Genomic DNA, 12,292 nt, shown 5'->3' on the forward strand with positions numbered 1-12,292 from the left:
TAGAGCCAGACTACTTGGGCTCAAACCCTGTACTTCTCACTAATCACCTTCCTGAGCCTTCGCCTCCTCCTCTATGTAACAGATAAAGCCGTCCGTCCTCCATAGGAGGCCATGGGTATAGGCGAATGGACAGCTCTGGGCGCTACCACTGAGCATGCTCAGAGTGCCGGCTAGGGCTGAGCAAGTGCCACCGTCCTCAGCGTCACAGCTGGTGTCATGGTCATCATTATCACTGTTGCTGCTCTTATTGCAGGTTCTTGTCCTAATTCAGTTTCTTTTTTCTTTCTTACTTTCTTTGTTTTTTGGTACTGGGGATTGAACCCAGGGGCACTTTAACACTGAACTACGTCTCAGCCCTTTATATATATATATAAAGCCCTTCATATACATATACATACATATATATATATATATATAATTTTTATTTTTTTGTGGAGACAGAGCCTTGCTAAGTTGCTTAGGGCTCCACTATGTTGCTGAGGCTGGCTTCAAACTTGCAGTCCTCCTCCCTCAGCTTCCCGAGTCTCTGGGGTTATGTAGGTGAGCGCACCCAATCGGGCCCAGTTTCTCATTGCTGTGTGGCTCTGGGCAGCGCCACCTCCAGGACGTGGAGGCAGCACTGCAGCACTGCCCACCTCAGGGTGTTGAGAAGACTAGGAACAATGCACAGAAAGCCCTTGCGCACAGGTTTGCAGAGGGCAGGAAGGTTATGCCAATAGCTGGTGCCCTAAGCAACTTAGCAAGGCACTGTCTCAAAAAAAAAAGAGGGGGCAGGGGTGTCTCATTAATTTTAGAAGTTATCAGCTTAATTACAATGATTAACACAAAACCACCTGCTTGTAACTTCTGACGTCCCCTGGCCTGGTGGGCCAAGCACTTTGCAAAGCACTGACACCTGTCATGTAACCTGCAGGACCACCGCCATTAGCATCCCCATTTTCCAGATGAGAAAACTAAGGCCCCAAAGAGGTTAAATTTCTTGTTCAAGACTTTCCAGTCAGCAAGTGGCAAAGGGGGATGAGAAATATAGTTTCGGGTTTTTTTTTTTTTTTTTGGTACTTGGGATTGAACCCAGGGGCACTTGACCACTGAGCCACATCCCCAGCCCTATTTTGTACTTTATTTAGAGACAGGGTCTCACTGAATTGCTTAGTACCTTGCTTTTGCTGAAGCTGGCTTTGAACTCAAGATCCTCCTCCCTCAGCCTCCTGAGCCACTGGGATTACAGGTGTGAGAGATGTTTTTGAGTGTCCACTCACAGAGACAGAAACCTCCCAGACTCTCTCCAGGCATCTATAGCCCTTAAATGTACATTCAGAAACTTCTACTCAGAGCCAGTGACCCACCCCACCCAATCCTGCCCCAAAGTTCAACCCAGGCACCTTCCCTGTCTCTCTCCACTCACTCAGGTGCACCCGCCCCTCAGGGACAGCAGTCTGGGTTCTTCACTGTAGCTGTCCCACAATCTCCTCCTCCAGCAGAGGTGACACCCCTCCCCCATCCGCCCCTGCCCCCTGCCGGAGCTCAATGATATCTGAGAACGCTGACCCAGCAGCTCAAGGATTCCACTGGTCTTTTTGGAATGTGGGGACGTGCATGCGTCTTCTACCCCGTTGCCCAGGGCAGTGCCAGCCACCATAGGGGGCAGCTGGGCACAGCAGTATGGGGCTCTGAGGCTGTGACCCCAGAAAGGGAAAGATTTGGGATGAGCAGGGTAAGGAGAGATGCCTCCACAGGCCCTGGCCACAGAACTGGTGTCCAGCTGGACCATGGACCCTGCCCTTCACCTTGCCACACCTCCTCCCCTGCACAGCTCCCAGCCCAGTCCTGAACCACAGGAAGGGGTGGGATGGATGAAGTTTATGTCACCTCTGGAGTCTCCCAATGCCAGGCTCTAATTCTGTTTTCCAGAGCTCAGGAACAGAGAAGAATAAGAGGGTAGTAGAAGGTGACTGGGTTATACTGTGTCCACTAGTGAGGCCAATTTTCCCAGAGGCCCCTTGAGGTACCTATTATTTTCTTCTATGTGACAGTTAGGAAACCCAGCCTGACTGGTGAGTGGTCACTGGCTCAAGGTTACACACAGGATGCCCAGGGAGCTGGGACCGTAACACGGGTCTGCCTGACTCATTGGTGTTACTCAAAATACTAGAGGCCTACAGCACCATCCCTGGATGGAGCCTGGAGCTTGTCTGGAATTCAGATTCCCAGGTTTGGTTGGGCCCAGGCTGCTGAATCAGATTCTCCAGGGGAGGGGCCAGGAATCCATGTTTTAGAAACTCCAGGTAATACTTAAGCAGTTTAAAATTTGAGACTTGCTGGGTGAAGCCATATAAAATTGCCATTTCAGGGGGGTGGGGAATAGAAGATAGAAAACATCACAACAATTTCCTAAGATCTCTCTACCAGCAACAAGGCCCTCTAACGACAGCCTTGTAAAGGCACTGGACACCCCTTGCACCCTTCCTGGGTGAGGGTGGGGAAGCTCCCCAGCCAGTCTCACTCACCACCAGGTTGCCGATGACCATGACCATGAGGAAGACGGTGAGGCACATGGCCTGGCCAGCCACCTCCATGCAATCCCACATGGTCTCGATCCACTCCCCACACAGGATGCGGAAGACGATGAGGAAGGAGTGGAAGAAATCGTGCATGTGCCAGCGGGGCAGGCTGCAGTCGGCAGCGATCTTGCACACGCACTCCTTGTAACTCTTGCCAAATAGCTGCATGCCCACCACGGCGAAGATGAACACGATGATGGCCAGCACCAGCGTCAGGTTGCCCAGCGCCCCCACGGAATTGCCGATGATTTTGATGAGCATGTTGAGCGTCGGCCACGACTTGGCCAGCTTGAAAACCCGCAGCTATCGGGCATGGGGAGGACAAGGGCAAATGAGGCCCCGTGACAAGTGGCCCAACCCCAGAGCCCCCGCCTCAGCTGCAAGAACAATTTCAAGTAGCCTGAAGCCCCACCCCTGAGTGATCGGAGGCCTCTTTGCCTCCTGGTTAAATGGGACTACTCATGTTCTACCGCTTCCTGATGTTAGTATGTTAAAAAGAGAAAAAAGCCCTTACCTGCTAAGAATACAAAGCATTTTACTAGTAACATTTTATGTCAACACTTGCTTTAACATACTTCCGCTGCCAATAAAAACTAGGGAAGGGGGTGAAACAAGAATTGTAGAATGTGGTAGGTACTTGGAGGTTCATTTTCCTTTGTCTGTATTTTTGGATGCAGGGAAGTTCCCATAATAAAGTTAAAAAAAATAATATAAGGGGCTGGGGTTGTGGCTCCGCTTGCTTAGCATGTGTGAGGTACTGGGTTCAATTCTCAGCACTGCATAGAAATAAATAAAATAAAGGTCCATTGACAACTAAAAAATAAAAAATAAATAATAATATAAATATCCTTTATGGGATTGTCCCCAAGTCACCCAATGTCAGCTCTTGGGGTTGTCAGTTTGGTAGCCCCAGAACTGTGTGATAAGGAGGGAGGGATCCCTGGCTCCCTGTTTACAGGTAAGACACGTTCCTGGGCAGGGGAGGGGCGCCTCATTTCCAATCTTCTGGCTTCCTGAAGTTTCTCCTCCCACCCACTCTGCAGTCCCTGGCCCTGTAGTTCTCTCGTACCAGTCGGAAGGAGCGGAGCACAGACAGCCCCTGCACGTTGGCCAGGCCCAGCTCCACCAGGCTGAGGGTGACGATGAAACTGTCGAAGATGTTCCAGCCCTGCTGGAAATACTCGTAGGGGTCCATGGCGATCAGCTTCAGTACCATCTCAGCCGTGAAGATGCCTGTGAAGACCTAGGGGGAGGGGTAGAGGCCCTGTCACAAGGCTTCAGGGAGCACAGGGCCTTTGGAATCTTCCAGCCACTCCCACCTCCTGGAAGAGGCTCTGTGGATTGAGGGGAAGAGGTCCAGAGCCTTAAGGGGGAAGGGAGTGGTACCCATGGCCCATATGTGTGTATGTCAGGGTTTGTTTTTTTTTGTTTTTTTGGTATTAGGGATCAAACCTAGAGGCACTTTACACTGAACTATAACCCCATCCCTTTTAAACAAAAATATTATTTTGAGACAGGGTCTTGCTAAGTTGCCCAGGCTGGCCTTGAACTTGTGATCCTCCTGCTTCAGCCTCCAGAGTGGTTGGGATTACAGGCAGGCGCCACCATGCCTGGCTGGGATCCTTATCTCCACAGAGTTGGCAGGGAACATCACACTCATCCCACAGATGAGCAAACAAGGTTCAGCCAGGTCAGCAACCAGCAGCCAGTTCTTAGGGTGCTGAGTTCAGGTTCTTTCCTTTATCCCTAATCCTATCTACTGGATCCAGTCCCAGGACTTAGCAAATCTTGGTGGACTCAGGGTCTAGGGGAAAAAAATCAATGTGGGGAGGTCAGAGCTGCTTCCCCAACCTTGGAACAGGAGCCTGAGGGCTGCATAGCCCTGAAAACTCCCTGGATCTGGTCCCCCTGCTATTGGGCACCAGCTGCCCTGGGTCTACAGTCTGCATGGGTACATGCTGAGCCCCTCCCAGGGGCTGCCCCTGGCCACAGCAGGTGTCCAGACAGTAGCACAGTGTCGGCAGGGGTTAGGCAGGCAGGCGGGCCCTGACCATCATGCGCACCCCAGCAGCTGTGCCATGAATCTAGGGCCCGCCCTCACCCCTCTGGCCCAGCCTGGCCATGCTGCCTCATACATCTCCATGGGAGAGATGTGCCTGGCCCTGAGGGCTTGATTCTTGTGCCACCCACCCAGTCTTGGTCATGCCCAGGGCCCATATCTCAGTCTCCCTGAGTTGGCCTCCCTTTTGGGGTGGGAAGAACACCTTGACAAATGCCACCCTGGAAAAATTGTGAAGGGGATGGGGAAGGGTGGGTGGGGCTAGAGGAGGCAGCGGCTTTCCCTTTGTCAGGCTCCACTGGGGCTGGCAACGAGGTGATAATGCTCCTAATGGGCAGGGATAAGCGGGTGGATCAGGGCACGTCAACAATAGCGGAGCAGCAAAGAGCTGGAGAGGGGAGCAGCAGGGCCAGGCTGGCGATATGGGTGAGTGGGTGGGAACAAGTCCCTGAAGCGCTCAGGGTGAGCTGAGGCCTTTTGGGCCTGGATTTGAGTGGCTATATGCCACATCCCCAGGTCCCTTTCAGGCCCATGCCAATCTCAGGAACTGGAGAACTTTTTATCCAACTAAGGCTTCCATCTCCACATCCCTACTTCCAGAGCAAGGCCTGGATCCCTGACCCCAGGAATTCTGATCTCAATGAATTCAGAGCCTCACCCGGCTCTCCCTTAATGCCTTGAAATCCATATTCTACACCCCACACATCACCCCAGGTACCTCCCCATACATGTCTTAGCCCCATATACTAGGAAAACCCTATCTGTCCCCAGATGCCCCCCTAATAGTGCCCCATATTTCCAGACAGCCCCACTGGGTCCTGCCCCCTAATGACCACCCTCCCCTTTGGCCCCTCCCTACCAGGTTTCCCACAGAAAGCACGTTGTCGAAGTGCTCCGTCATGGGGTAGTGCTCCATGGCCATGAAGAGGGTGTTGAGCACGATGCAGATGGTGATGCCCAGGTCCACGAAGGGGTCCATGACGATCAGGTGGATGATATGCTTGAACTTCACCCACGGGGTGCAGCAGTTCCATATGAGCACTTTGTGTGCGCACTTGTACCACCATGGTGGGCACTTCTGGTGGGCCTCCTCCAACTCTGCGAGAGGGGTTTTAACAGGTGCCTGACGAAGATTCTCCCACTGGAGCGCCCCTTCCTTCCTCCACTAGTTCTTGGGACCCCCCCACCCAAGCCCCACCCCTTAACGCTCCACATCTCAACATTCCAGCGGGTTGGCGAGGCCTAAGCCAACCTTAAAGCCCCCATCCTCTATGTTCGAGAGACCCCACCCTCAACTGGCCTTCTCCAAGCCCCGCCTCACACCTCGTCACTCCAGACCCGCCCCCGAAGCCCCACCCACATGACCACACCCTCGGATCCCCCTCCTGAAAGCCAGGCCTCTTAGAACTCCCTCCAGGGCCCACCCCTGCGAGCTATTTCAAGTCCCGCCCTCTCGGCACGCCCCGCCCCGCCCCGCCCCGCCCCTCAGAGAGCTCGGGCTGGACCTTAGCCCTCTGCTCTGTGCCCAAGGCTGCCATTCTGGCAGGAGAAACGCCCAGAGAAGAGGGAACTCAGGCCCACCAAAGTCTGGGACCAGACTGAGACTCCCTTAGGACTCTCCCTCCCCACTGCCGGTAAAGTCGGCCTTGCAGGAGTGTGTCCTCAGCCAGATCCTCCTTTCCCTCCAGAGTGGCTTTCTGAAAACAGCCCCTGTTCTTGCAGCCCCAAAGCCACGAGGCTCTGTCCTCTGTAAGGACCATGGGATGAAGGTGCTCCTGCCCCTGGTCTCTGTGACCAATGGGAGCTGCCTTGGCCTAGGTATGATCTCACTGACTCATACAATTAATGCCACCTATTTTGTAGATTAAGGAAAGGGACTGGAGTGGGTGGCAGCCCCTTGGAGATCCTGGGTGCAACCCCAACTGTACCGAGGAATGAGAAACCTGAGTCTCTCAGAGACAGCAGTGGATTCTAGTCTGTTGGTGACCTCCCTCAACTCCATGTCCACTCCTAGGCCACTGTAGTGCCCCAGCATCTGAGGCTGGAAACTCATGGTGAAGGTCCCAGCAAGAGCAGGGGCCAGCTCTGTCTGTCCTGCATTCCCTAGTCCATTCTCTGGCACACAGTCACCTGAATGCATCATGCAAGTTCACACAAGGTGAGATAATATGTACCTTCTAAGGGTTTGCAAAGTCCTGTAATCTCACTCCCCCCACCACACACCTTTCTAACTCCCCACTTTTAGCCCAGGCAGGCTGGCCTGGAGAGGGACCAGCTCTCTTCTCTGGGTGAGACTTTCTTTCTGTGTCCATTCTCTCTTCTTTATTTCCTCCTTTCTTCCTGCTTTCTATGTTCTTCCCGCCCCACTTCCCTCCTTCCTTTCTTCCCTCTCATTCATCTACACTCCCAACTGTCTCTTTCCATTCAGGAATCTTTCAGCACATCCATCCATCCATGCACCATCCACCATCCATCATCTTTCCATCCATCTCTCATTTTGATATCCTTATTCTCCTCCCAGGACCTGGGTGTGGTGCAGGGATTGGGAGAATCTCTGAATTTACTCTGGGAATTTGATGTTGACCTTTAACCTTTATCCAGAGAACACTGGAAGAGCAGGCTCTTCAGTTTCCGGAACACAGGGCCTTCCTGGTTAGTATTATTAGCCTGTCCTTCCCCGTTGCCTTGGCAGCCCCCAAGGTCCTCCCGGAAGCCCCTGGTTCCCGCAGCAGCTTGGCCTCGTAGCCACAACTTGGCCAGGTTAAGACAGAACTATATTTATCACAGTTTATTTCCTCAATGCCAATATTAAATTACTGTCCTCCTGAAGTTGGGTCTAGTCAGGCTGCACCCTGCCCTCAGGAGGCTAAATGGCCTATGGGAGGGCAGACAGGGCAGGGGGGATTGGGGTACAGGGCACTCACCCTCCATAGCATCAGAGATACCACTGTCTGCGCTGCAGCTCGGCCTCGGGGGCCCCTTCTCTCCTGGCGATGTGTCCAGGCTGCCATTGCAGGCCTGACTGTGAGCCGGGTCCCCGTCTGCCTCCACACCTTCCAGAGCCTGGGTGGCCTTGGCCTGTAGACCAGCAAGGGTGACGGGTGTGAAGCCCAACTCTGAGCCAGGGGATGGATCATTGACTCTCAGAGCCTCTTGTCAAGTCCTTTAAGATGACAGCCCCTCTTCTTGGCCTGTCTCAAACCTAGCAGGTGGGAAAGGGGCCAACTTTGGTGGTGGTGAGATGACAGGGTAAGGACCAAGCGACTGAGGACCCAAACCCTGAATACCCTCCACTTTCAGAGGCCCTGACTGAACCTACACTTCATGAGATTGAGAAAATGGCCAGTGACTCTCTGCAGCCACCTGGGGACCCTGCCTCTCCTCGGCATAGACCTAGAGAGAAGCATGAAGCCATATGTCTTTGAGCTAGATGAAACTTGAGGTTTCACAAGAATAAACTCCTTGTTGTGGATGGGGAAACTGGGGCATTGAGCAGAGAAATACTCTTTCTACTGCCTAGATGGCACCCATCCCACCTGGGACCTTCTACTCCTCCTGTCTGCAACCCCTACCCCCTGCCCTCCCACCCCCTCAGCCGGCAGCCAAGCAGCCCTGGCTGAAGGCAAGGGGAACCCTGGGTCTGGGCCCCTCCCTGGGTTCACACCTTTTCTAACTCCTCCTGGTGCTTTTTTAATTTCTCGAGCATCTGCTGAAACTCCTCCTCTTTCTCCTGATCCTCAGCCAGGGTGGCCTCGTTCTGCTCGGCATACGCCATGGCCACCACGGCCAGGATCAGATTGATGAGGTAGAAAGAGCCCAGGAAGATGATGACCACAAAGAAGATCATGTAGGTCTTGCCGGCCGCTCGAAGGGTCTGAGGGTGGGGAGAGAAGGAGAGAGGGGGGTCTGGTGGCACCCTCCCTCACACGCCCATTGCCCAGACCCATAAGCAGAGGGTGTCCCTTGCAGAGCCTGGGGGTTTGCGGGCCTTTGAGGCAGAGGATGGCCATCCTTGACAGGCTAAACCATGTTCTGGGGAACTCCGAAATATATACATGGGATCCAGGTGATCCCAGTGACCTGACAGAGACCCCTGAGGACCCTAGCCAGGCATCCTGAGGTCAGGGAGTCAGGACAAATGGTGATCATGGGCTTTGGGGCCCGGTTGAATCCTACCTTTGCCAAAGAGCCTGATACCTAGTAAGTGCTCAGTAAATACTAGTTGCTATAATCACTGTTATTATTAATATCACCAGGGATCAGAAGGCACCATCCCTCAAATGCAACCCTCCTGCCCTGCAAACTGTAGACATTAAATACAGGTGTCCTTCTGTATCCATAGGGATTAGTTCCAGGGTCCCCCAGATACCAAAATCTGCAGGTGCTCGAGTCCTGTACATAAAATGGCATGGTATTTGCATCTAACCTAGACACATCTTCCCTGTGCTTTAAATAATTTCCAGGTTACTTATAATATTACATCTAATGCAAACGAAGTGCTTTGTGAAGAGTGTCATACAGTATTATTTAGGATATAATGTCACAAAATTTTTTTGTACACGTTCAGCACAGACACAATTTTTTTTTTTTCACAAATATTTGGATCTGTGGTTGGTTGAATCCACAGAGGTGAAACCTGAGGCTACGGAGGGTCAGCTGTGATGGTATGGGCAGAGCTGCCCTACTGCTTTCTGTGAGGCCTGGGACTTCCTGGGCCTGAGCCCGTGCCAGGCCCAGACTCCAGCTCATGAAGCACAGGTGGGGAATGAAGATAGGCTGTTGCGTGGCTCTGAGCAGGAGCCTGGCATCATAAGGCTCCAGGAGCTTTTAGGGGGCACTGACAGGGTCCCATGAAGGAGATGGCCCAGCTGAGGATGTGGCCATCCTGGGGTCAGCCCTGCGAGGCCCTGAGGAGGCAGTGGAGATGGAGGGCTGTGGATGTGGGGCTGGGGGCAGCTGTACCAGCTGGAAGAGGTTCTCCCAGTAGTCCTGTGTCATGAGGCGGAAGAGAGCCAGGAAGGCCCAGCTGAAAGTGTCATAGCTGGTGTAGCCGTAGTTGGGGTTCCGCCCAGCCTTGATGCACTCGTAACCCTCAGGGCAGTGCCTAAGGATGGGATGGGGGACTGGCTTTAGGGAGGAGGACTCCGGCTAGGGACAGATTGAGGACCCCAAGGGAAAAATATCCCTTGGTCCTGCCTGTGTCCCCCAAACAGAAGGGTCTTCCACCCATGCCCAAGGATTTTCCTTATGTGCCCATGCCCCCCACAGCCCCCATCTCCCAGGACTCTTGGGCTCCTTTTCCCCGCCCCTGGACATCACTCACCCAGCATCAGTGCTGTTCCCACACAGCAGGGCATCACTGGCGCCCTCCAGGAAGTAGTAGTTTGCTTCAGAGGTCACAGAGAAGGCACATCACCCACATGGACACACGCAGGGGCATGCGCCCATTCCACACCCACGGGTAGGTCCAAGTGTCCCACATACACCGAATAGGTTCCCTGGGGACCCCTCTCCCTCTTTTGAGTCCAGCCCTGAGTTCCAAGGTCCCCCGGTGGGTAGACCATATGGAGCCCAACTCCACGCAGGGTCTGCTGGGTGCCTAGTGCGGTTACGGTCAGGATTCAGCAGGGACACAGGGAGAGCCATAGGGACATGTGTGTATGTGTGTGTGCAAGAGCAAGGGGCTGCCAGGAACCTGCACAGGACCCTGAGGGAACGTGGGGGCTAAAACCCAGGGTGCAGGTGAGGAAAGGGCACCTTCTCCAACATGCAGGAAGACGCTGTGGGAGAGTGGCTGTGAGGGTGTGGGACTCACGCCAAGGATGGGTATGGGACAGGAGGAGGGTGTACGGGTGCCTGATGGTGACCCTGCCAAGATGGGAGCCCCGAGTGTGATGAAGGAGAACTGGGTGCACAGGTTAAGAACCTGTCACTTTGTATAGAGAGAAACTCAGGATTTTTAAAGCAGTTTGCCGTTTATTGTCATAGCAACCCATTGAAGCATTGTCATCTCAATTTTACAGGCAAAGATTCTGAGTGCCGCAAGTCACAGTGGGTGATAAGTGATGATTAAGATCAGGCTGGGGCTGTAGCTCAGTGGTAGAGCACTTGCCTAGCATGTGTGAGGCACTGGGTTTGATCCTCGCCATTACATAAAAATAAGTAAATAAAATAAAGGTATTGTGTCTATCTATGACTAAACAACAACAACAACAAAAAAATCAGGTCCCTTCAGACCATGTCTTAGAAGAGGCGGGGCAGGGGCCGCTCTAGGGGCTGGGGCGGGTCCTCCCTTGCCGGTCGCCCTCTTTCCTACCTTCGTCATTGATGTAGGCATCCCAGTCAAAGGTGTAGTTGCTGGCCCAGCTGTCGTTGAAGTTCCACGTGTCGTTGGCATACCACCTGTCATTGGTATTCCAGGTGTCGTTGGCGTACCAGGTGTCCTTGCCGTACCACGTGGTGTTGGTGTCGTTGAAGGGCGGGGGCCAGCGCACGCACTTCTGCCGCAGGTTGCCCATGAAGAGCTGCAGCCCGACCAGGGCAAAGACGCTCAGGCAGAAGACGGTGAGGATCATTACGTCGGACAGCTTTTTCACGGACTGGATCAGGGCCCCCACAATCGTCTTCAGCCCTGACCACAGAGAAATTAAGAGCATTGGCAGGGGCAGGGTGGGGTGCAATGGACCCCCCCCCCCCCAACCCTGGCCCCAAGCCTTTGCCTACCCCATCTCCAAGGTTCCGCTTAATGGGGCACCACTACCTCTCCCAGCCTTCCCAGATGAACCCTGCCCTTTCTGAGCACATCCTCAAGGTGGAGCCTTGGAATTGCCACAGATTCTCACAGATTCATTCCATACTGGAATGGACTCTAGGAATCACTAGGCTGATGCTGTGCAGCTACACATGAGCATACAGAGGGCTGAATGAAGGTCTCTGGTTAGCATTCCCAAGTGCTCTACAGAACACTAGCCTCCCAAGCTGTGTCCTTAAAAAGGTGGTGGTGGTGGGGCGGGGGTCCATACGTTGGAAAAAGATTACTTCTATTCAAGGCTTTGAGAAGTCCTACAGAGATAAACAAAAACTTGAATGCCACGTTTCTTTAACTTCTTTGACCACAGAACCCAGGGTTCACTCTGAGAAGCTCTAAGAGCATTCTGCCCCTTCAGACAAAGGCAAAACTGACCCTGATGGAATCCCAGCATTTATGGAAGAATCATAACTTCTTGGGCCTGATCCCAGTATCTCTCTCTTCATTTCCCTCTCTTGCCCTAGAATGGAAACCAAATGCACAGCAGCCTCCTGTGAGGGCTGGGGTTGTAGCTCAGTGGTAGAGCACTTGCCTCGAACATGTGAGGCCTTGGGTTCAGTCCTCAGCATCATTATATATATAGTGTCCATCTATAACTAAATTTTAAAAAAAGAACCCCTCTGAGCCTGGGGGGTGCTGGCCCAGAGCGGGGCAGCTGTGGCCTCCACTCAGTGGCCTGTGTGTGGCAGGCCCTCCGTAAGCACTTTCCATCTTGGGTCTTGCCTTCCTTCACTCCACCACAGGGCTTTGGACTAGAGAGGACTAAGGCACTTTCTAGCATCAGGATTTAACTGTTTCCCTCCTCCCACGGCCCTTTCTCCATCCCTTTCAGATCATCTTTCCTCCATGAAGGAACCGAGTCCA

General features: G+C 53.3%; 1 protein-coding gene across 1 annotated transcript in view; it reads right to left on the reverse strand.

Annotated features, from left to right (window-relative positions):
• Scn4a (sodium voltage-gated channel alpha subunit 4) overlaps positions 1-12,292 on the reverse strand; it is a 43,197-nt gene that overhangs the window by 14,261 nt on the left and 16,644 nt on the right. The window contains exons 7-14 of the mRNA XM_015504816.2: positions 10,937-11,251; positions 9,944-10,007; positions 9,583-9,724; positions 8,285-8,494; positions 7,545-7,698; positions 5,480-5,718; positions 3,631-3,804; positions 2,508-2,864 (exon numbers count right to left, since the gene is read on the reverse strand). Coding sequence (XP_015360302.1) covers positions 2,508-2,864; positions 3,631-3,804; positions 5,480-5,718; positions 7,545-7,698; positions 8,285-8,494; positions 9,583-9,724; positions 9,944-10,007; positions 10,937-11,251 — 1,655 coding nt within the window. The remainder of the gene's footprint in view (positions 1-2,507; positions 2,865-3,630; positions 3,805-5,479; positions 5,719-7,544; positions 7,699-8,284; positions 8,495-9,582; positions 9,725-9,943; positions 10,008-10,936; positions 11,252-12,292) is intronic.

Source organism: Marmota marmota, unplaced genomic scaffold, assembly GCF_001458135.2.
Source record: "Marmota marmota marmota unplaced genomic scaffold, marMar, whole genome shotgun sequence".
NCBI classification, from domain to species: Eukaryota; Metazoa; Chordata; class Mammalia; order Rodentia; family Sciuridae; genus Marmota; species Marmota marmota.